Source organism: Egretta garzetta, unplaced genomic scaffold, assembly GCF_000687185.1.
Source record: "Egretta garzetta isolate BGI_Z169 unplaced genomic scaffold, ASM68718v1 scaffold38, whole genome shotgun sequence".
NCBI classification, from domain to species: domain Eukaryota; kingdom Metazoa; phylum Chordata; class Aves; order Pelecaniformes; family Ardeidae; genus Egretta; species Egretta garzetta.
This window is the reverse complement of record NW_009260667.1, coordinates 36,353-60,893: the sequence shown is the minus strand read 5'-3', so window position 1 is coordinate 60,893 and position 24,541 is coordinate 36,353. Positions and strand designations below refer to the sequence as shown.

Genomic DNA, 24,541 nt, shown 5'->3' with positions numbered 1-24,541 from the left:
CACCCTGACAGATGCAAAAGTTTTGTCCAAAGGCAAAAATGAGAGATAAATGAGTTTAAGGGAAAAAAAGCCATACGGATTACGCAGATTTGCACCCACACTTGTTCTGTATGCTCCCAAAGAGGTGAATCTTACACTCATGAACCAAGGCAAAACTTTCATACCCTAAAGTCAACAAGTCTGTAGTGTCTGGGTTTGTCTGACACTGTGACACCACCAAAATGGAAGGCACAGGGCTAGTGCTGTCTGAGTCTGTGTCCAGAAATATCTGGCAATCCCAACCTCTGGTTTACCAGTGTAAGTAATGAATAATACCAGAGATTTCTGTGGGATTTCATCAGTGTAAGCAATAACCAAACATGTTTAAGAGACTGCATGCTGGTTAGAAAGCTTGGGAAAAGTTGGGAAGAGAAGTAAAGCTGTTTGGATTACTAGAATTGTATGTTTATATTCTTTCAAGTTTTCTTCTGGAAGCATAACTTTCCTAGAATACCTGTTATTTTTAGATATTTATTTATTTTCAAACGGTTGCTCTTTACGACACTTTTGCTGGAAGTTGTTAGTATATATATTCAGTCTTTCCTGGACCGTAGAAGAGTTAAACTTTTTTTTTTTTTAAATCCTGAAATTTCTCTAAGCTAAAAGACAGTGTTCCTAGGGATTGGCACAATCCCAAATGGCTCTGACTGCCCTTGGGAGCCTCTTAGGCTTTAATTCTGTAACCCTTGGATGTCTCCCTGGCACGTGGGGCCGAGGAGGACTGGATGTGAGGTGAAGGAAAATGTGATCGATGTGCTGTGTTTGGGACATGGCTTTGGGAACTTGGGTGGTGGGTTTGGGGAGTATGAGGCTATTGGTAGATCGGCTGTAGAAGAGCCCATTCAGGGCTCTTGACATACCAAGCAACCACACCCACTCAAGTCCTGAAGAATCAAAGACTTATGGAGTTTCAAGGTTTATTTGATTTTTAGACAAGAGAAGCCAAACTAATAACCTCCATGCTAGGAAAATTTCCAGGAAGAAACCAGAAAGACCCTCTCCCAAACTCACTACCAAAGATCCCAACAACATAAAAATCTGAGCTCTCCAAAGTGGTTTGGTGAAACTGTGTAAAGTGAAAATCTACTGTGTGTTTGCCCTGTGCAAACCGTTTCATGGGTTTCTTTACCTTCAGGTGAATGGGTCAGGCTGGGGTGAGGTAAAAGAGTCACCACTGGGTTCAGTTGCATTTGATTTTCCACATGAGAGAGCTCCATCACCCGAAAGGAGCTGCTCTGCTTCAGGGTGTGCTGGTCTCTCCCCTGGCTTTCTGGCGAGAAGCTGAATGACTTTCATGCTTATAATAAAACTGATTTTTTTATCCAGTTGTTTTTCTTCAACAGTCCCATTCAAAACCTCAGATAAAATCTTCTGGAAATGCCACAAGTCCTGAGACGGATGTCGAAATGGCTGCCAGGACCCTATATCTCCTGGCCCAAAGGACAGGCTTTATTTTGGAGCTCAGACACAGGAACACAAGCCAGAGTCCCGATGTCTCCAGGCGATCACAGGATATAAACTGCTGCCTGAAAGCAAGTTCCGGAGAACTTCAGTAACCTCCAGGAAAGCTCTGAGGTTAGGGAGACTAGCGCAGCCAAAGAAGACATGAGGAGTCTGCTGGCACTGCTGATTGTGACTCTGGCCCTGGCAGCACTCTGCTATTGCGAGAAAGGTAAGGGGACGAATTCCCGGGAAGGCTCCCAGGAGCGCTGCTCAACCCCGCAGCTTGCCATCAGCCTCCCTTCGGTCTGGGAGAGACGCAGAGCTTTGGAGGGAGGAGGTGCACTACCCGTCATTGCACAGCTTCAGGTCTTTGTCCGAGGGAGAGAATCGCGGATGGGAGAGGGCTCGGGGATAGACAGCCTCATCTCTTGTGTTTAGCATTTAGGTGAACAGGCAAAGGTATGCTGGATGCTCACTCTTGAGTAAGAAGGTTGAGCTGCCAGCAGAGTTGTGTCGACTGCAGGGAGGGGGATTTTGTACCTGCCAGCCCTGTAATGCTGCAGGATCGCAGAGGTAGGCACAAAGTCAAGCCTACACCTGCTGAGAAATGCAGGATGTGGAGAACTTCTGGAGGGAAAAAAATTCCTATCGGTAGTTAAAAAAAAAAGGGATTTGTCCCACTGAAATAAGAGCACATCGCATTTGAAGGTGATTTATCCATCGTGACTTTATGATCAAGAGAGAACAATGTAGTGGCAGCTCTATAGCCGATGGAGAGGGAAGGGGGGAAAGATGAGAGAAACAAGCGTTTTCCCTTTGCAGCAGGAAAAGAGAAGCCGAGCAGGAGAGCGCCCTGTCTTTTCTTGTATTACCCCATTCAGAGTTAAATTTCATTCAGTCCTTGGCATCAGATGTGTCATGATTCAATACTGGCAAATATGTTTTGTTTGATCTGTCAGCGTCTCTCTCACAATTTCACTCCTGAGGGTTTTTTTAGTCATTATTATTATTCCAGATTGCTTAATGGCCTTGGAGTAACTTCTAATTTTTTTTTTTTTAATCCAAGGAATGCATGCATAGCTTAAAAATAGAGCTACACACAACCTTTTTCATATAAAGTTTTTGTTTAAGCACAGTTCTTATTTTTTTGTTCTCTAGAGTCCTCTTTCTGCCCATAAATACACTTATGCCAAATACCTGGTGACTTGCATGGTACTGACATTGTTGAAGATAAATATGGTGAAATAGCAGAAGAAAAAAAATGTAAAATAGGGCAGTGTGGAAGAGCCAAGATTAGGAGACCTACCATTTCTCCTAGAGGATGCTTTCCTTGCGTGTTTGCAGGGAGCGTTAAGGATAAAGGATTAAGATTAGGACTGAACACAGAAATACAGTGTGTAAATTCCTCTTGGGAGGGCTGGTGAGCCAGGTACCTCAACCCTGAGCCACATAGCTGTGAAGGTAGAGTTGTTCCTAATTTTTGGCCCTATTTCCCTTCCCTATCAATAGTTTGTGATTTTTCCCTAGAGCTAAGGAAACCTCTCTTTCCAAAGAGTGAGGAGATGCTCAGCTATCTTCAGGTTCTGTCCAAATTCAGCGTTTTTGCACAAATGGTCCCCTAGGTCTAGCTGTGCCTGCTCTTCACAAAGGTGGGGAGGGAGAAGGAGGAAGGTCTTCCTCCAGCTTCCACAGTGCTTATACGGTCATTGTGTCATTTAATCTAGCTCAGAGGAAGTTGAAATTAAATAGATCCAGGCATAATGGGTGAATTTTGTTGTGGTGGAGAAGTTCTATCCCTAATTGGTGGGTGTTAATAAACCCTTTTTTTGGGAGGAACAGACTTTCTGGGGAATGGGGGGAGCTGGATCCACCCAGTAAGCAATAGAGTGGAGCAGAGGAGGAGGACTCACAAGCAAACTCCTCTCTGTCTGTCTGTCTGTCTGTGTTCCAGATCCCAAAGACCCCTCAGGACCTCCCAGCGCTGCCAGTGAGTATACTGTTGTGATTGATGCTCAGCTCCATCCTCCTGCATCTGCTTCCCTTCTTCCCTTTGATAGGTTCAAGGGATGAACAAGAACCGTGCTGAGTCCCTCCAGCTGCTCCCTTTTTGCTCCCTCAGCACTGCAGTCTCTGCTGCCTTTCACAGCCACGGGGGCAGGAGGCACCAGGGAGGTCAGCCTCCCTGCACCGGCAGCCCAGCATCGCTCCGGGTGCGCTCGTGCCATAGCCCGCATCTCCAGAACCCTTGAGCAGCCCCCAGGCAAGACGCCAGTCCCGCAGGTTGTTAGCAGCTGGATGCATCTGCCCTCTGTGAAACAGGGTGATGTGAGTGGAGCAACACGGTCAGTCTCCTGGCTTCTTGGAGCTGGCCTCAGAGACCTATCCAAAGTGACTGCTGCCGTCCCCAGAGTGTTAAGAGAACAGAACCTGCCCCAGGGCCTCCAGGCACTGGTCTTTTGGATCTGCTGAGCAGCCAGTCCGGTGTGCAGGATCACAGAGCAGAAAGGTTTGGTGCCACACAGCAACAGGCTGTGTCAACCTTGCCGAAACCCACAACGTGGAGACCCTGAAAACAAGTGCCTTCCTTGGCTGCTCCTGAGGGCTTCAGGACACCCCCCCTCTGTCAGGTTACCTGGGACATGGGGATTTGCATAACTTGGGATGTCCACAGCTTTTGCAGCAAGCCGATCCTGGCAGAAATCTGTATGGAAAATCCCCCTCGTTCCTCCCTGTCTCTTCTTTCTCACACCTTAAAGGATAACATTGCTGCCGGGGAACATGAAAGCTGGTATTTCTCTAGTGAGTCAATGCAAACACAGATTGGGAAAGAGAAAAAAAATGCAGAGTGTTCAGGGAAAGGAGGTGGTTTCTGACAGCTTGGCAATTTCTGTTTAGTCAGTATTTTGATCCAGACTAAACCCCAGCTTGCTAGAGAGGGGGCATCTCTCACCTACCAAACAGAAACACAGTCAAACATGCCACGATGATGAAGAAAGGGCACAAAGGCCACCGCCTCCCCATAGACAGAGGTCTTAGAAACTGTGTTCCCCCAGCGGCAGTAACAGTTTGCCAGTTTATCTGCTGAAACATGTATTGGTGAGCAGCTCCCTGAGCTGCTGGTGCTCTGGCATTCATGCATGCCTCTGCTGGTGTGGGTCCGTCCCATGGAGTAAGGCTGTGCTGTGCTGGGAGCGGGCGACAAAGTGGCTCTACCTGCTGTTGTTGGGGGGCTCCACAGCACCCCAGAGTTTGCAAAACCACAAATCCAAGGGAACAAATAAGCAACTGTGCTGACACAGTGTGTTAGTGGGGACTAGGGGCCACTGCTGTCATGGCAGAAAGACCTCTCATGTTCTCCAGGTGCTTGAACACCAGGATCTTTGCACTTACTGGGTGTGTGTGTTTACTCTCATTATTTTATACCCTTCATTCTTCATGGAACTCTGCACATGTGCGCATTGGTATTTGCATGTGCTGCCTGTTGCTAACGGCTCATTAGAGGCATTTTAAGGCCTGGTGGCTGGTATCTCACATCACTCTCAGTCTGAGTCAAAATATAGAAAAGACCCTGAAGTAAAGCGGGCCAGGGAGAGAGTGCTATTCCCTTCATTTTCTCCTTATTTGTATTTTATGCTGTCATGACTTTGCCTTCTGCACATTTGCGGTGGACTCAGATCATGCTGTGTGATAAGCGAATAGAGTTGATGACAGAAAAGGCCCCTGTTCCGTGTACGTATGCAGGTTGGAGTGAGGAAGGAGCCCAGTTGCTGGACAGTGGGGTGGGGAGAGATGAATGGGTGATTAGAATGGGCCGTGATAGTAATCTGCTTGTGAAGAGAGTAGGCTGTCCCTTTTCAGAGGTTAGACTGCTCTTCATTTTGCATAGACCATGGCCCTGCATCTCTGACCTGCTGTATTCTCTCTTGGTAGGCATCAAGATTAAAAAGGAAGTTGCCAATGCCTTTGTGAAGAGGCAGAAGAGATCCAGCCTGTATGAACGGTAACGACTCAGGAGTCAGGCTGAGAGCTGGACTCTGGACCTGTTCTGAAGAGGGGGTGGGAAGACAACAGAACATGACAAGGCATAAATTTGCTGTACATTTATGTTATTACCTCCATGTGTAGAAGCAAAAAGGTTGTAGGAGACACTCATTGATAGATAAATGGTTCTTTTTTTCATAAATATCCTTTTGAGAGCTCATAGCTGGATTCTGTTATTCCTCCCAGAAAGACAGCACTAGCTTCTGGGCCAGCCATGGGGACAGCAGGATACAAGTCAGAAGCTGCTCTAACCTGCAGGGTCATCAGAGCCAATTTCTAGGATAATGAGCATCACAGAGCCTTGGTCATTGCCTCTGGCTCCCTACAAAGGAAGCACAGCTCCGCTGGAGGGATGAGGATAGATCAGATTGGCTGCTCTTTCTGAAGCTCTAGAACCTACACCCATTTGTGCAGAAATCCTAGGCATGAAGATTTGGAGAAATCCTAGCTATAAACATTTGGAGAAATTTGAGGTCATGGAAGAATGTTATTAATGTATTTCCTGAAAGAGTTTGTTAAGCCATTGTCTCACGTAGGCCTGTGGTGAAAAGAATTTTTATTCAATCTGTCTTTGGGCTAGAAGGATAATGTTTTTAGATAATAGAAGATTGGGAGGCCCCATCTGTAGAGGAGAGGATCAGAGTACTGCAGCAGCAGAACAGGCTGATGTTGAAACCTGCAGTGATTAAAAACAAGATGAAATTGAAGTAGCAACTGTACTGACTGTACTGACTACCCCCTTACAGGTGGTGCATTGTAAAAGTAGCTTCTGCTGTAAGCATTAATTGGTAAGGACTGAGGTAGACAGACAGCTCAGTGTATTATTTGATCATGAGGTACAGTTAATCTGGAAATAGGAATGCAACAAATGGAATTCAAGGGTGCTGCAGGGTTTCTCCAATACAGAAATAAGGAAATTCATGAGATACTGGTGGGACTTCTCCTGTAGCAGAAAAGACTAACCAAACCTGAAACAGGAGTTGAAAAGTGCATCCAGAGCATGTAGCTGAGACTAGAAGATTTGGGCTTGCTTAGCCTGGCAAAAGAAAAGCTGAGTGGGGACAGTATTGCTGTCAAGAACAGAGGTGAGAATGATGAGAGGAAACTCCTTAAGCTAAAGGAAAATAGTGGCTAGCGGGAAAGTGAGCAGAAACTAGGAGCAAATAAAGGTAAGCAGTAAATGATTAAATAAAAAATAAAATAAATAACAACAACAAAGATTCCTGGGTAGCTGGGGAATGGGGTTGGGGACAAAAAAAACCCCACCCTAACTGCTTCTGTGGTCTCCTTTGCTGATAAAAACCTCAAGAGCAATTGCTTTAAGTTGGATTCAATTCCAACTCTTTCCAGCATTAATTAAGTAGTATATCCCTGTGTAGCGACCTACACAGGGATATACTATGTTTATAGTATGTTTAACTCACCAAGAGATATCCAGCATTAATTAAGTAGTATATCCCTGTGTAGGTCGATGTTTAACTCGCCAAGAGATGTCCTCTGTTGGGCCACCCTGGGGAATCTCTCTTCTCATGTTCCTATCACAGGTATGATACCTCTCCAGCTGCATTGACTGAACCTGCAGAATGGCATCTCTCTCTTTGTCTACTCCAGGTACTTGGAGTATTACAGAAGTCCAATGGAGCAGATGCATGAGCGTTGTGAAAACTACCCCCCCTGTGACTATCTCTCTGACCAAATAGGATTTTCCATGGCCTACAACCATTTCTTTGGGAGATACTAAGGATGGGACGGTCACTTCGTTTATTTTGCTTGAGACGGATCTGAACCCCTCAGGAGAAAGAAGGTTGTGGGTGGGAAGGAGGGAAGAAAAAACATCTAGACTGGGGTCTTCTTCAGAACACCAAGGCAATAATTATCCCATTCGTTGAGCTTGCATTAGGTTTCTTCCTTTCATCAAAAATCTCTCTTCAGTTGTCTTTTGTGGTATTTTGAGCTTCACCAGAAATGATTGAGAAGACTGTGTCTCACCTCCTTCCATTCGAATCCCCAGGACACAATACATGAAAAATTATGATTCCTCTCAAGAAAATCAATGTGTAACTTAGAAATATAGCAAGACGTTTTGTTGTCTTCTGCAAAATGCATGAGGATTATGGAGGGAGAATGTTACAACATGTGGAAGCATGATGGATCTGATCCTGGGATACTCACTGGGAAGAAGACAGTGTGGCTGCCTTCTGGTACAATGACTTGGAGAGTTCAGTATTTTCAGGTAGAATAGTCACCCTATATGTGCCAATGTAGGATCATTTGGCAAGGATAGAAGTGTGGAAATACCGGTACGTAGCCAGAAATCAGTTTCTGGTACACTTTTCTGATTATTCTGTCACAAAACTTGCCTGTATAACAAGATCCGATAAATCCCCAAAGGTGTGTTTGAGGAGTCCTTTTAGACGAGCCCTTCCATTTCTGTGCTGCATTCAATGACTGTAAAAAGTAGCTTGGAAATCTCTTGTTATTTTTGTTGCAGTTGGTTTCTGGTGAAACTGAGTATACCCAAGCAGAACAACAAAATGATCTGTTCCTCTCTGTTGCTTTAGTATTTACGCTTGAAACTAAATGCATCTAAACAGCTCCAAAAAAAGCAAGCAAACAAACAAAAAGCAATAAACTTGATGAAATAAACAAAAAGAAAATTGGTTCAAGGATGGATTGAAGCTGGGTCAGCATCTGGTTTATTCAAGGCAGCTTGTATCTCTCTCACGGATATATATAAAAAGTGTGTGTGTTTATATACATATCCTCTTCCCTCTGCACTACTTCATTCTGTCCCCTCGTATGAATATTATACCTTAGCAACCTTCTGCACAGCCTCCCTTGATGTTATCTGTCAGCTTTCCTTCCCTGAGAGGTAGATGGCAGATCCCGTCTTGAAGGACAGGGACTGTGGACCCTCAGGAGCCTGAGAAAGACCGAATCTCTCTGGCTGTGTGTAAGCTGGTGCAGCCATTCCCAGCTGCTAACTGCAATAAATACCGCTTATGTAAAGCACGTTGGTATGCTGCTTCCCTCTGTTCCTCTGCAAAACCTTCATCTGCCGTTAGGGATGCCTGGAAGAGAAAGCCTGCTCCTACAAACCCTGAAGAGCAGGATGCAGGTGCGTGAGGCTTCCTTCTCCCCTCCTGTGCCCCAGTGTGAATCAGAAGCGACTACACTGAGATGCAGGGCACGATCCCAGTTCACCATGACAGTGAGGGAGAGGAGGGCCAGGCTTCTCCCCTTTCACCATCTACTGAGTTCAGCATTTCTCTGAAAGACCTTGCCCTGAAGTAAGGACACGGGGTAAGTCCGCAGAGCTGGCTGCCAGCGTGAGTGTGAACATCTCTTGTTTGGCAAGCTGTTATGACTTGCACCAGCTACGCTGACCTTGGCCAAGGCGAAAACAGTTAATAAGTACCTCTGCTTGTCTTGGGGAAACACCTGGGACTGGTTTCTCTATTGGCATAAACTGATGGGGCTTCACTGCTCACAGCAGAGCTCTCCTCTGAACACCACCTAGTAAAAATGAACAAAGTGCTCATTGAAAGCAGTGAAAATCTAGCTGGGAAAAATACTAGAGGGACTAGCGAAATCCTAATATCTGCTGTACTAACAAGTTAGGGGGGTTGTTGCTGTTGTATGGTTTTGACTGCTAAGAAAGAAAATCAAGCTTCCTGTCTATATTTGCATCTTTCTGTTAGTTTTCTGTTTTTCTCTCCATTTTGGTAAATGTTTTTTCTGAGAAGTTACGCACAAAAGCCTTGCGCATGTCATCTGCTCTGTGTCACCAGAGCTCTGTATGGGCTGAAGTCATTGCGGCCTTTGGGGAGCTGAATGCACAAATCAGATTACAATTTTACTGCTGGAATGGAGGAGCTCGATTTTCACCTGGTCAATGCAGCTTTAGGTACCACTACAAATCCTCTGCTGCCATCTTATGGCCATGCGTTGCTTTTGAAGTGTTTGAAAACTTAAATCCCGTGGCCTTTCTTCCTCATTCACTTCATACTACAACATACATTAAGGGGCCAGAAGGGGAAGACAGGCAAGCGACATAACCTGTCGCTGGATTGACATTCTAGTGGGACTGTTCATCCTGATTCTCAAGCTCCTGCTGGAGCCTGTCACAGTTTAGCTCCTTTGTATCTTTCTGTGAACCAGAGAGGAGATGCCTCTGAATAAATTCACAACCCCTTCTCTGGACTCACTGCTAGCAGTCAAAGAACGGCTTTCTGAAATACAGCCCAAGATAATAGAGCAATTCCAAGAAGGAGAAGTAGACAGGCTGCATTTATCACTTTGCATCAACCTTCGTGTCATCATCTTGTATCACCAGCGGCTGCAGATACTGTCAGCAGCATCATCTGGTGCAGTGTTACAGATCACTTTGAAAGCAACCCAGTATGTGACCTTTATGTCATCTCTCACCCTATTTCAGCAATAGTCGGCAAATGCTCTCTGTCCACGGAATCCAAGCAGCTGCACAAACGTCTCATTTCTCAGGGAATCGCACCACATCTGCAGGTGTCCCCCTCACCCAGCCTGTCACTAGCAGGCAATGGAAATGGACTTCATGCCTCTGTAGTCAGAATGAGGCCCTGATTCCTCCTTTTGGTTCTTTTTCCCTGCAGAAGAGTTAGAAGAAGCCATGGGGCCTCGCAGGTGAGTAACTCACTGCTGTTATTTGGAAGGGTGACTGGAAAGCAGCTGCTAGGGAGGGGTTTGTCTCAGCATAGAATCTGTATTTACACAGTCATTTTGAGTGTACCCAATGTAAACAGTTCAACAAAGTGCCACTCTGCAGTGGTGTATGGGTAGGATTGGCAGTGCATTATTAGAAACCAGGGGGAGCTAAGGAGGAAAAGGACAGTTACTTTATCTCTGCCTCCAGATGGGATCCCAACCTACCCTGCATTTCGGTGTTGGCTTTATCAGAGCTCTGCACTTCTTTAAAAGGGCTTTTTAAGCTCTTGACCAGGGAGCCTCTGCCTCATCCTGATACATCACTCCTCAGGAGAGAACTGCCTTAGACTTCACCAAGCCAGAGTTTTCCTCCTTTTTGCAAAAAACAAGAACACCAGATCCCTTGGAATTAAGAGAAGTATCAAGGTGAAGGACACCTACACCAGCTGGAGTTGGCACAACCAGATCCTTCCTTATGGACTGTGGGCACACTTCTACCAGTAAACTGTTTGGTTTTATTAACAACCTCTGAATTGCTGTAAGAATTTGGTGAATGATCTTTGGTTGAAGAATCGTCGCCAAAACCTGAGTGCAAATTGCAAACTGCAGAATTTTCCAGTTCAAGAAAAAAGGGAAAGAAACAGATGTAAATAACCTCTGCTTGAGCTCCATGTTCTTTACAGTGTCTTGGGTGGACTCTAGGATGCCAGTGCTGCTGGCCAGCCTTCTGTTGCTGATCTCCTTGCAAAGGCTGGTAAGAAGGGGTAAACACTATTCTTTATTTGAAATGGTGAAATTGCTCATCCTACTGAAATAAAACTTTTTTTTTTCTTTTTCATTTGAAACTTGTTCTTTAAGGAGCTCTGTGTTCAGCTTAAACTCTTCTGCTTTCAGTTGCTCTGTTCCATTTCTTACTTGTCCTAATTCCTTTTAACTATTTGGTTGGAAATTTGCTCTTGTTTAGAGCCAGATGTTTTCCCAGGGTGTGTTTGTGAGTAGATCTCATGGAATTGTTCCTCTCATTCTCCAGCCTATCTTGTTGAGGCTCTGACAAAAGCAGCGTGGTGTTGCCTAGGACAGAGGCAATACTGCTCTATTATTTGTAACTGCCTTTTAGCTTTCTCTCAAAGCAATTAGGGTACCATGGAGAAATAAACTGAATCCCTGTATAGTTTATGGGCCAGCATAAATTCAGAGGCTAATAAAGGTATCAATCTGGTTATGTGTCTAGGTTGAATATTTGAGATGAAGTGAGTATCTACTTGGAGAATTCAACTGTCAACTGATTACAGTACTTGACTAGCCTACTAGGAGACCAAAGAGCGAGAAGAACAATGTCATAACTCACACTATTTCTTAGTTCTTATCACATAAGTTTTTTATTAATTAGAAATGCTAGAAAACAGATAATTAGTGTGCTATCTCATAGACAGGATATATTAGAGGTTATTTTCCTGTTATAGCACCTGTTTGTGTAAATCCCTACTCATGTGTTTAATACTTAATTACATGACAAGCCCAGCTGGCCTCACTAAATCAAACTGGATGAATGGAAGTTTTGACACAGTGCTGCTGTATTGTAGCACTGAACATCATTCTCTGGAGCCAAAACATGTCCAAGAGGAATGGACAAGACAGGAAGAAGAAATTCACCCTTGAGATGTGTTGAGGCTGCATTGCCCCCAGCACACTGTTTTGCTGCTTCTTTCTCTCTTCAAACCTATATACTATTCATGAGCAGAATATTGAAATAAATGGACCATGGGTCTGTCCCACAGGCTCTATACCCTCACCCTCTGAAAGGCAAACTCTCCTGAAGTTTTTAATGCTACTGATCCACATAAAATAAAAACTCTGGCATCCTGGCTGGCATTTGCCTGAGGTGGGGCTTGGACAATAATCTGAGTTTGCTCAAGAAAAGCTCGTCAAAGATGCCTACTTGCTGTGCTTGCTCTGCCAATAACGACAGAGGCAAGAAGATGGTAGGGAAAAACCTGGTTTGCATCCATAGAACTATACAAAAAGTTCATGCTTCTCATGCTAATCTTAATTTGCTTTTATGTTGCAGGCTCTGTCCAACCTCATGATGGATATGGCTCTGCATTCCTTCGATGACCAGTATTTGGGGTGCAGAAAGCAGATGATGGAAGAACTGGAGAGAGGAGACTATTTCCAAAAGGAAATAGCTGCTAACAAGGACTATTTGAGTCTCTGGAAGAAGGCTGAGGTGGCTTTGTTAAAGAGACCTGTAGGTCTCCTGAGGGAGATGAGTGAGAGCCATGCCATAGCCCTCATGGCTTACACCATGAACTCTTCCCTCCACTCTCAGCTGAACTGGGCCACATCTACAGCAGGAAGCTCTCCAGAGCACTACAGACACAACTTCAGTTTCAAATATTTTCACTTTTACCTAACAACCACTATCCAGATAATGAAGCAATGGCAGAGCAGCAAGGACAGCATGGGAAAACAAAAGTGCTACCAGGTGCACAGGGGTGTAAAAGACTTATATATTGAGGCCACGGTAGGCAGCAGGGTGCGATTTGGTCGTTTCACTTCCACCTCCCGCCTCTGGAATGAAGCCCAGAAGTTTGGGAATGAAACTTTGTTCACAGTGATCACTTGCCTGGGAGCAGCTGTGCAAGCCTTTTCTTACTACACGTGGGAGAAGGAAGTCCTCATTCCCCCTTACGAGATATTCCTTGTCAAAAGCTTCTTTCGGACACAGCACGGTAACCGGCTGCATCTGCATTCTGTGGGGAACTACAGCAAGTACCACTGCCAGCTCGTGGAAGGTATTGTAGACAGCCCTTCGTGCAGGGGGGGTGCGGGACAGTCTGGTCTCAACTGCCCCAAAGAGCCCTCACCAGTGGCACTTACATGGGGCCACACTCAAGGCCAAATCTGTAGCTTGCTCGCTGTGTTCGCCTACAAGAGCCACATAACCCAGTTTTCATCTGTTTGTTGTGAAGCCTGGGAGCACCCTGAAGCTCACTGAAAATCAATCCACCTGACAGCAGGTCTCAGGGTTCTTTGCAGCCTCCACTTATCCCATCTGCCATTGCAAGGATGTCATAGGACACAAGCAAATGCTTTCCTACTGCATTCCTACTGCAAGGGCAGATGAGATCTGCAGGCAGCTTGAATTCAGACATTTATTCCGGTGGCTTGCAAGGCTGCTACATTTCAAGCCCCAGGACAAAACTATTGCTGCTTTAGTTGTGTCCTCTCTCCTGTGTCAGAAAGGAGGAAAGTTATCCTTTGGCAAAGCACACATTGTGAGTATCCGGGCTGCAGAGATAACTATTCTGTGCTGCAAGACCTCACTGGGCCTGTTCCACAGCCCTGTCCTTCTGTGAGTCCATCACCAATATGGGACTCTTGCTTTCATCTTTTTGAACAACAGTGCGTTAATGCAACCTTTGAGCACAAAGCAATCATTCAGGAATGAAAGTTTGCGCCTGGACCTAAGCCAAAATAGTAGGCAGACCTGAGGAAATGGCTCTTCTGGGCAAAGGATGTGTTAGTAAGCCCAGGAAGCTTTAGGCAGCCAAAAGAAGTCTAAATGACTGCTCTCTTGACTTTCTTTCAGCTTCAAGAAGCAAGAACAGTGGTTCTACTGCCTTCGCCTCTGCTGTTCTTCCTAGCATCGTTGGAGTTTTCTTGTGCTTGGTCCGCAATGACTGATTCTCTGGCTGCATCCCGATGTATACACTTGAACAGTGGGCAAGAAGAATTCACAGGAAATCAGCCTCTGGAGTTCCTGTTGTTACACAAGGTTCAACCCTCCCTTTGCTTTCAGCTGCAGCTCTCCAGCTGAGACTGGAACATTCAGCCTGGTTCATCAAAACAGACATTCCCTGGACCCATTCAGGTAGAAGGGCAGTTATCCATGCCCTTTGTGAAGAGTAGGGCAGTGACACCCTTCACTGCAGGTAGCTTTTCCCTTAGGCATTCAGAAAGACACACATGGACTTTGGACTCTTTACAGATCTCTTAGTACCTTTATTTTTAGTGAGAAAGAGTCCATCTGTGGGATGCAAAAGGCACCATGGTGGTAAAGTTGAGTGGGTAACTGTGCAGCTTTGCATATCTGCTTTGAGTGCAGGGTCCCAGGGAACAGTAGAGTCTGTGGCTGCTGCTAGTGGTCTTCCCCTGCTGCGTGACTCCATCCACCAAAGCCATAGCTCTCATCTCAAGCTGACTGCCTGCATCCCACAAATGGGGGACAGAAGCATAAAGCTGCCTTGAGACATGAACTTAGCAGCAGAGGATCATGAGACTTGTCAGGCTTGTCTTCAGCTCTCATGTTGGACTCGAGCATTTCTTCTGAAAACTTCAGGCAGATCCTGTGTTCGTAACAGTCCTTTAGTGGCTGATGAATACATGCTGGTCATCTCACACTGAAGTGAAGGAAAGTCTGTGGAGCCCATTGCTGTCTTCGTGGGTGTTGAATGTGACTGAAATTAATTTACTTGCCTTTCTACTTCACCGGTCTGCAATGTCTAATGCTGAAGGTTGAATCAACATTGCAAATTGGAACTGGAACTTCTGATTTATCTATAGACTCCTCTCTTCTGTGTGTTCATTACCATTTCTGGAGCCTTAGACACCCAAGCCAGAACAGGTTTGAAGTTCTCCCATCTCCAAAAAATAACGGTATGTAAATTATAAGAAACATTTTCTGCCTGTAATTCCCCTTTCTATCATGCTTTGTTTGCTTCTTCACCCCTGGTCCCTTACCCCCTCACGCTAGCCCTGGGTGTCAGAGAGGTTTTCTCACTGGTCCAAAGAGACTAGTCATGGTGATTTAACTTTGCAGTGGAGTCATCAAATAATTGAACTGAAAGTCACTGACACATTTCACAAATCACCCCAGCTTTCAGTCATTGCTGATTCTGGCAGGGAGCTGGAGTTTGGCATTCACCATAGCCTGTCCAAAACAGTAAGCAACAAGTTAGCTATCCAAATGAGATCTTAACAGGAGAGAACTGCACAAGCTGCCCATCAGCTGGTTAGTCAAAAGTAAGGACAGCCAAAAGCACCGTGTGAACTGCTCGACTCTCAGAGCAGCTCCATATAAGCTTGGTGCTGCCATTCTGTTGAAATCCTGTGGCAAGGAATGAGAACTTAGGCACACGAGAACTATTAGCATTAGAAATGTAGGCACTTAAGGAATTTGGATGTCTTCAGGCTTTAGCAGATTAAATGAAGGAGACTGAGGCTCAGCATCTTGTGTATCAGATTTAGGTGTCTGTAATGGCAGAGGACATCATCTAATCATCTAAAACCTAGTAATATGTCCTGTGAAACTGAAATACTGTCCCTGAAATCCTAAAACATGCTTGCCCAGGAAGCTAAACCAGATTTAATACAGAACTATTTTACTATTAGCTTGTTTTCTATCTATATTTCATGTTACTTTCTTGTTGCTGTTGGTTTATCAGTGATTTCAAACAATAAGTTGTCAGAATTTGATTTTGACCCTTAAATGCTCAAAGATACTAAGCCCAGATTTCAAAAAAGAATGAAAATATTAGAAGCAGCTGCTGCGGATACCCCTTGTATGTGTGTTCAAATGTTCTTAAACTCCCATGTCAGAATTACAGGCATTAAGATGGATTTCTGGCACATCAGCACATTTATGCCTCTCAATGCTTATTTGTTATTGCTGGGATGCAGGCTTCAACTGCTTTAACAAAGGTTTGGAATCCTTCACAAGGTGGCTTCAGTATCCTGAAAGCCTCCTCTAAGTAGTCAGCTGCTATTTTCAGGCTTCTCTTTATGGATCTGTGTCCTCGAAGGACAGCCTGTAGGAAAATAACGAATGATGATGAGGAGGGTAGAGAGCGAAGCCTGAGCTGTTGTGATGTTCCACTTGAGGAGGAGCTGCCTTCTGTGGTACTCGGTGTCTCATTTTGTTGCAGCATCTTCACAATATCAGCATAGTCCATGAGAAGTTCTGATACATGGAGGGATAAGGCAGGTGAACTCAATAACTGATGAATAGCAGACTCTACTGTGTCAGGGAAATTATCATGTTTCAACATCACTGCAACGAGTACACCCATGATGCTTTCTACAACCCCCTTGTAATTATCATAAAGTTCCTTTACTGCAGCGATCTTGTCCTGCAATGAGGTGATGGGACCAGCAATCTTAGCATACAAACTGTGGCTGATGCTTTCCTGCACATCTTTGTCATTTGTTTCCACAGTGGCTTGCATTTCTTTCAAAGCGTTGACCAGGAGCTGCAGATTCTCTTTAATGCTGAAGTTTTCTTTTACTGACATGATGGGGAAGCTGGTGCCAAGATGCTCATTAAGGAGTCGGAATATCGTGTTGGTTGAAGAGACATAGATGTACACCAAGTCATACAGATTCTGGCAGGCCCTGACCAGCCTTTCTTTATCACTCTTAAAACCGAGGCGGGCTAACATTTCTGGAGTGGTGTGTGACTCTGAAAAGCAAACAGAGGAAATCCAGAAGACACAGAGGAATAAAACTGGATATATTTTCAGCTAGAATGTTACATTTCTGAAACCAATATTACACATTATCAACCCAACTTCACCCGTCCTCCCCAAGACATTACAGTTAGAAGAAAACACAGAAAAAGCTCTTTGTCAGCCTTTTCAGGGGTCTTACCAAGCAGGCCAGCAAAATATGGTGTAAACAGCTGCAAGTATCGTTGCCTCTTATGGCTGCAGGAAGTATGACTCTGACCTTCAGCATGCAGTCTGAAAAGCAATGGAAGTGCTGCAAGTGAATTATTCTTGCCTTTTGGTGATTATTGGTAAATTTATGGGAGTCCTAGCAAACAATTTACTTTACATCATCCTTAGAACTATATTCTTTCAGTTTGTATATAGCCGTGGGTCTACACAGAATTAAACTCACATTCTGGGGAGAGGGAATAGACACAGCAGAGTCAAATGCATCAGACATATACCTTCAAGAGGCAAATCAATTGAAGGCTGAGTGATGCAATGCTTTGTCAGGCTACAGTTTCCTGTGAAGTGACCCATTATCTGTCAGTTCATACAGGGCCTAGATGTTGTAAGCATCCCTTGAGAGGTGGAAGCACAAAACATTCTCCATGCTTGGACTCCCATCTTGCTACCATTTTGACTATCAAGGAAGTTATGTCCTGCTTGCACCTAAGAGTTCTCCCAAGGCCAACTGCAAGCACAGTCCTGGGACAGCACGCAGCTCAGGGACTGCTCCTGATTTTGTCTTTGCTTGTGCCAGAGCCCTGGAAAGCCAGACTGGTTGCAGCAGACGTGTTTCATCAGCTATTACTGTGGTTAGATGTGCAGTTAGATGCATCCAAGCAGTTGCAGCTTCCCATCCCACTGCATATTTTTTAAGACTTTTCTCTCACTGCTCAGCTCAACCCTCTGCTTCTTCCTCCTTCCCCTTCCTGTGGCAAAAGTGTTCTGAAATTGTGTGAAATGGCAAAATTGATTTTTCCCTCCATTGCTGTTCAGCCAGAGTTGGCTCTGGGGCTCCACACCACTTCTTCCACTCTCACGGCATCAGAGGAGAGGACCTGGGAAACTGCAGCAAAGAAGAGTGACAGGCACTCCAGATTAAGTCCTTCCCCCAAACTTAATAGGTCTGAAACAATAGCTATTAATCTTCCCTAAAGACCTGCAGTAAAGCAGAGACAAAACTGCTTGCTTATTGTTTAAATTATTTTCTGTCATGTTCCAAATGATAGAGCAGGGACTCTAGGAGAGAGGAATTCGCATCCACTGTAAACCATGAGGACCTGAAAGCAGTTTCCAGGCTACAGAATGTGACACAGAGGCAGCTGCCAGCCCGATGAGTTCAATTCTGTTCAATATCAGAAGTAGTATTTCAGGACTACATGGCATTCTCAGTTAATAACAGGAGTCACAACTAACTGACCATTGCAGAAATTTAATAGTTAAATCATTAGTGTTCTCTCTCAGCTTATCTTCTCATGCCTACAGCTCTGAAAACAAGGGGAGCCTGGTACTTTGGCTCTGGGTTGAACAGAATAGCTCAGCTTTCAGGGGAAAACAAACTGGCAGTGGCAGAGTACTCGTTTTATGCTTCATCTTTTACTTTCATCTGAGAACTTGACCATTCTCTACTGTGGAGGCACCACTCATGACCACAGCCTAGTGGGCAGCAGGTCCATCTTTCTAAGGATCAGAGCATGGAAGATGTCTAGCTTGGATGAAAGCAGAAGTACAGGCTTGTTTTGCTGGGACAGACAAATCCTGTTTTCACCGTCTGTGGTATCTATTTTTCTATTTGTGTGGGACTGTTCAACTTTTCTTCCATAACTCATAGGTACACAAAACCAGTCATGGCAACAATCCATTATTTCAAGAAACAGCTACAAGCATTGGCGTTTATTGTTTATACTTATAAACAATAGAAATTTAAAAAGCCCAGTACAAAAACTAATCCTGTATCTGTATGAACGAAAAGCACTGTCCTACATGTTTTATGTTCTGAGAACAGCAAGTAACACCATCCCCTTTCAGCCACGGCTGTAGGTACCTGTAATGGTACCTTTGTCATAGGCAGAGGGGTTCATGCTGTAGCTATTGTCTCCAGGAACAGAAGACCTTTGGAGGATCTAACAATTGGGAACTAGCATGCAATAAACTGAAACGTGTTAAAATTAGAAGGAAGGGGAAAGCAGGGAGAAAACTAAATGAATCTGAGTAAACATCACACAATAGAATTAATGACAAGCAGGCAGGCAACAGGACCCAGCTAAAGCCCAGGCTCTGGATCCCTAACTCATCACATGCTGCTGGAAACCACCAGAGGAACACAGGGGAAAGAGGATGAAGTCACTGTCCCGTACACATTCAACTGACTGCAGGAGCACTCAGACAAAATCAGGTAGGCAGTCTAAATGTTTAATTAGAAAAAACTTCTGGACAAAATCTCCCTGGAGCTGGAGAAATAGAAATATGGAAATATATGTGGCCTGCCTAACTCTAGAAAGCAAATGTAAAAACTAACATAAGTGTTAATGTGAAGAGTAAGAGGTAATTTTAGCATTAAGAGACAAAATCTAGAGCAGTTATTGGAAGCTGAAATAATCACGCGTAAAGAATAGATGCTAAAAGTCTCTTCCACGCCTGTCTAGTGCGTAAAATGTTTGTTGGTGTGCTATTCCTTTTAGAACATTTTGTCTTCTCGGTCTCTACATTAAGGAAAAACTAAAGACCTTTCAACAAAACATCACTGGCGTGGAAAGGATCTAATATTGCACTGAGTCAGAGAGCAAGCCAGCAACATCAGTGAGGCAGGACCAATATGAGTTCATACCTTGTATTGACATGGCTTTATGTTTCCTTAAAATCACAAGCCTTTACTGTGCCTGTACTTTGCTCCCTCCAGCTTGAAGAAAAAGAAAGATGTGTTAAGGAGTTTATCGTCTCGACGGAGCTACAAGGTAAGTGGCTGGAAGAAATATACAGTACTGTGAAAAATATTGTGGAAAAAATTATCTCCAGACTGGCCTGTATATGACCACTGAGACTGAAAGTTGGCTCGGGGTCTGTTGGAATCATTCTGGTTTTCTACAGTGATCTTGTGGGGGAGGGTGCGTTTAGTAAAATATAGCTGGGTCAGTGTCAGATGATTTGCAGTTAGCAGATAATGCAAGAACTACAAAGGACCAAAATGACACAGAGGTATCTTTTTAAAAAGAGAAATCGAGCTAGTCCTCTACACATAACTATTTGTAGCTATAACTGGTATGTTGGCACGAACAGGAAGAAGAGGTTTATCTTGGAAAAATGCAAAGCACTGCATAGAAGTAGTCCAGATTTGCAGTAAGAGGGCTGAGAATGCAAAAGTACCAACAAAGAAATGAGTCATCCTACTCATTCATAGTTTTCCCCTGTTGCAAAGTAAGACACAGCCATTTAAGTCAAAATCATGCTAAAGCATTTTCACTTTGCAACTGGTGATGGGTTAAAGGGAAGTGGCACAGAGCTGATTACAGAAGTTTAACGATGAGGAGTAACTCCATGATCCCTGGTAACTCAGTCACTTTGGACTCTGTATACTGACATGCAGGTAATGAAGAGAAATGTATTAAATATGCCCGTTTGCTGGTCCTACTCATTCATAGTTTTCCCCTGTTGCAAAGACACAGCCATTTAAGTCAAAATCATGCTAAAGCATTTTCACTTTGCAACTGGTGATGGGTTAAAGGGAAGTGGCACAGAGCTGATTACAGAAGTTTAACGATGAGGAGTAACTCCATGATCCCTGGTAACTCAGTCACTTTGGACTCTGTATACTGACATGCAGGTAATGAAGAGAAATGTATTAAATATGCCCGTTTGCTGGCAAGCCAGTGACAGCTCAGAGACTAACGGTGACCGTAAGGATCAGACACAGGGGTTTGGGGGGGGGGGGGGGCAGGGAAGGAATCAAAGAAGTTAAATTATGTGCTCTAGTCTGTACAGTGATAAGGGAGGGCCAGATTCTGCTCAGTCACGTCCTAGGAGTTTGGTGAGAACCTGCTGATATTAGCTGATATTAGCTCCACAGAGGACACCCTGGGTATGGAGGGAGTGTGGCTGTGCAAGCAGGGCTCTCCCTGCAAGCTGGTGCAACACGGCGGCGCTGAACGTCACGGGGCTGACCGCAGCTGCTTGATGTTCATGAGGGAAAAAACAATGGGGAATCAATTACAGCATTAGGGAGGTGAATAAACAATGAGGGAGCAGGGGCTATATATCAGGGAAGAAAACACAGTGGGAGATGTGTGTAAGGCGATACAGGCTAGGATGGGTTTATTATAGACAATTTTACTATCCTCTATGAATTCCCAAGTGTGAGTTTATTAGTATAAGCACAGAGTGCTTATATAGTAACATTCTCTTGAATGTGAGAAGAAATAAACTACGCTGGCATAACATGCCCTTATGCTGATACAGACTGGGCCCGCTCCACCAGTCATCATAGCTTAAAAATCAGATAGTTTAAAAATCAGACGCCACTAGCTGAAAAAAATAGGCTGATACAAAAGTGTGTCCAGGAAAGGCCTTTCATTTCCAGAGCTTATTTTAGATTTTGCTGATTAGATGAGATTGTTCTGGTTTTTAGTGAACTAGTTCAGCTTCTACCATCTTCAGTTTCCAAGGTGAAGAGTGGCCCATATTCATTTTACTGATTTTCTAATTACGTGTTTGTTAGCCATTGTTGTTGCTTTGAGTATGTCCAATGCCTCATAAGGCATTGTCCTTTTACAATCATTTGGCTAAAGATCCCAAACAAGAATTAAGATTCCTATATTTATGAGCTATGCCTTGGGATTTGACTTGCTGAGTATAAAAAGAACCAGTGAGGCAGAGACAAAGGACATTTCACTGCTCTTCAAGGGCTTGGGTTATGGGTGTTGAACAGAGAAAGAGATTTCTTTTCTCTCTTGAAGTAGCCTATTTCCCAAGAATGGCGCTGAGTGACCTCCTTTACCCAGACAACCCCAAGAGAAGGCAAGAATTGATCCACCTGCACCAGGAATTGCTCGACTGCATGTCCACAAATTTCCGTGCAACAAATGAGCTGGCGGGAGTGCTGAATGAACACCTGGGCTGTACCATCCCCCACATTCAGATGAGAGCGAGCGGCACTGTTAAGGAAAACTGTGACATTATGATTCAAGCGATGAGTGAGATTCAGCATCAGGTACAGAAGATTGATAGTGACATGAAGGAAAAGCTAGAGCCTGTGCTCTACCAGAAGCTGTATGACATCAAAGAGCCCGAGCTGGAGAAAATTGCAATAGCCCATAAAGTTTTTTCCATTGTTCTTGGAGAAGCGACTTCAACAGCTGGGATGGTAGCTATCAAACTTCTTAGCTCCAATCTGATAACTCTCACTGTGAGCAAGCTCGTCAGTCTCCTCGCGCAGATTGGGGCATCTGTTCTTGGGGGAATCAGCATCACCATTCTCGGGCTCGGCATTGAAATGATCCTCCATGCCATCCTGGGAGCCATGGAGAGGAATCAGCTTCTGGCAGCTGTGAGAAGCTACGAGAAGCACCTGGCTGAGTTTAAAGCAGCCTCAGAAAAGTACCAGCGTGCCATACGAGACGTGACTTCTTTGGTGAGACAGCAGGTTCAGTGAATGAAGCTGGAGTTCTCTCTCCTGCTGTGACAGCGGCTGCAGCAGCTACGCTTTTTGATTCATTACGCTAAATGAACTGCTGATGGCTTTTTTTCTTATTAGTGGCAGCAGAGCAAGAGATGTGACAGATCAGGGAATTGGCACTGAAATATATTAATAGGGACTGGCTTATAAATGCTTCTGGGAGGCAACATTTCAAATACCTCGCACCTTTCCTTCAGCTATTTTCTGGAATGCATGGTAGAGAACCTTGAACTGGAATTCATACTACTGAAAATTATATCCTCTGCTGGAGCAGTAGTGGTGAGAAGGTGTGATTTTTCTCTTACGGTGTTTCTGTATCAAAGATGACAAGATGATGGGAGAAAACAGTTTCAACAAGCCAGTCATTGTCACCATCTGGAGGGCTCATCAGGATAGCTGTAGATGCTAATCTCTTAGCATGGATTAGTGCTAAATCTGACAGGCTGCATTCCCTGTTCGCTGAACTGCTTACAAGGACTAGCTGAAGCATATTTAACTGCTATTTCCTGTCCCATCTCTGCCTAAGGAGCCAGCCAGAGATCGTCTTTAAATAAACTCTAGTCCCAGTAGCTTAGCAGGTAAGAGAAGCATGGGCCTACAGGCAAACGCACACAACCTTGCCCCACAACTGAGAGAAACTGGCTGTAGTGTTCCAGGTGTGCTTGGCTGTGAATAACCTCTGATGCTCGGTAATGCCCCACTCCTGCTGACCCACAGGCAAATATTTCTGCGCAGTTGCTGCTCTGTTGATTGAAATGGGATTGTACACACGTGTAAGCGTCTGCAGGATTACAGCCCTATTAATACACTGAATTTATTTTCACGTGCTTTACCCAGTCCCACCAGTGTGGAACTTCCAAGAGCATGCTCAGATTCTGCATTTCACAATAAGCTACCGAATGTCCTTATTTTTTGGATTTTAAAAACAAAGCCGGAAGCAAGAATATGATTTGCAGTCTCTTGCTCTGATTTGCTGTGGTTTGCTTTTTTTGCTTTGATCTTTGGAAAGAAAATGTAATTTAAGAATTAATAAAAATGTATCTGCATATTGTAAGACCTCTCTTTGCTGTACTCGGTTTGGGGTTTTTTTGTTCTGTCTGAAAACCAAATAATGAAAAAAGATTTAAATATTCATTATAGATGCAATTTATAAATTCTTTTTTATACCCACAATAGACTAATCTAGTAGGATTCTGTACAGGTTCCTTTTTTAGTACCAGCTTGCCTCATACTAAAAGCATACTCGATTAATATTCAATATTACCAATACTAGATTGTGAAAGTAAAGAGATGGGTGAGATTACAACAGGGAAGCTCTCCATTGGCTTCATAACCCTTCCGTTCTGGGTTTTGGTGTTTTCCTGTTTTGTTTTTGTTTTTTTTCTCCCCTACTGTTCTCACTTTCAATCATCTTTTCTGACTCCTCTTTGCTTTTGTGTTCAAAAGCCACTAGATGGCAATGCAGCGGCGGGCTCTCAAGCAGCTCTGCCAGCCATCAGGGAGAAAGCCCCGGGTTCAGGAGTATGGATGGGTTCCAGGGACCGACAAACTGGGACCAGCACAAACCCCAGACTGGGCGATGTGGGTCAGGAGAGACAGTTCAGAGGAGGCAAAAAGCACTGCCTTGCCTCACATGAGGTATTGTGGTGGGTGACACGGTGACCTGAAACATCATTTCTCCAAGACGTGACACCTCCTGACTCCTGACACAAGTGGCACTCGACTTAGAGGTACTTGTTTAGAGGCAAGAGACTGTCAATCAGCAGAACAGCAATATTTGAGTCTTGGAGAGGCAGGGGTTCTTGGCTCCTGCTGACTTCCTATGTGCAAACATGCGTTTTAATTTAGGAAGAAAACTCACTAGCTCGGTACGTATCTTTGTGAGAGTGCCAATTGCTGCTGTACAAGAACAGTGGAGTCAAATAAAAACAAATCTGTTGTTCTTTTCAGGCAGCTCATCCACATTTTCTTGGAAGCAAATTCTAAGCAGTGTCGGGGGAAGTGGGATACGCAATGAGGAATGTAAAGATACACGATTTCTGTTCACCTCTTGATAGATCCTTGTTCCTGGTGGGCTTACAGGAAAGCTGGCTTGCCCGCAACAGCAGGTGTGGCAGGTGTCCTCATGCCCATGAGATGTTGCAAGATGGTGAAGATATTGGAGGCTGGCGGG

General features: G+C 44.5%; 3 protein-coding genes across 9 annotated transcripts; all 3 read left to right on the top strand.

Annotated features, from left to right (window-relative positions):
* Positions 1 to 1,644: 1,644 nt before the first annotated feature.
* Positions 1,645 to 7,264, top strand: LOC104132304 (bone gamma-carboxyglutamate protein). Its single transcript, XM_009645573.1, has 4 exons — positions 1,645 to 1,711; positions 3,434 to 3,469; positions 5,413 to 5,482; positions 7,135 to 7,264. Exons 1-4 carry the CDS (start codon positions 1,645 to 1,647, stop codon positions 7,262 to 7,264), a joined length of 303 nt encoding a protein of 100 aa, XP_009643868.1.
* Positions 7,265 to 10,483: 3,219 nt separating this feature from the next.
* On the top strand, positions 10,484 to 19,095 carry ART4 (ADP-ribosyltransferase 4 (inactive) (Dombrock blood group)). Of its 6 annotated transcripts, none has more exons than XR_004842842.1 (4): positions 10,484 to 10,960; positions 12,275 to 13,001; positions 13,799 to 14,080; positions 16,424 to 19,095. XR_004842842.1 is itself a non-coding variant. In XM_009645614.2 (3 exons), the coding sequence occupies exons 1-3, from the start codon at positions 10,877 to 10,879 to the stop codon at positions 13,891 to 13,893; spliced, it is 906 nt and encodes a 301-aa protein (XP_009643909.1). In that variant the 5' UTR covers positions 10,484 to 10,876; the 3' UTR covers positions 13,894 to 19,095. The 6 variants fall into 6 exon arrangements, 3 of the variants coding, with proteins under 3 accessions (XP_009643909.1, XP_035756880.1, XP_035756879.1); XR_004842841.1 differs by having other exon boundaries at positions 13,799 to 14,833; XR_004842840.1 differs by having other exon boundaries at positions 13,799 to 14,865.
* SMCO3 (single-pass membrane protein with coiled-coil domains 3) lies at positions 19,068 to 22,410 on the top strand. Of its 2 annotated transcripts, none has more exons than XM_009645570.2 (3): positions 19,068 to 19,095; positions 19,600 to 19,654; positions 21,653 to 22,410. In XM_009645570.2, the coding sequence occupies exon 3, from the start codon at positions 21,667 to 21,669 to the stop codon at positions 22,342 to 22,344; it is 678 nt and encodes a 225-aa protein (XP_009643865.1). In that variant the 5' UTR covers positions 19,068 to 19,095; positions 19,600 to 19,654; positions 21,653 to 21,666; the 3' UTR covers positions 22,345 to 22,410. The 2 variants fall into 2 exon arrangements, with proteins under 2 accessions (XP_009643865.1, XP_035756881.1); XM_035900988.1 differs by having other exon boundaries at positions 21,650 to 22,410.
* The last annotated feature ends 2,131 nt before the right edge of the window (positions 22,411 to 24,541 follow it).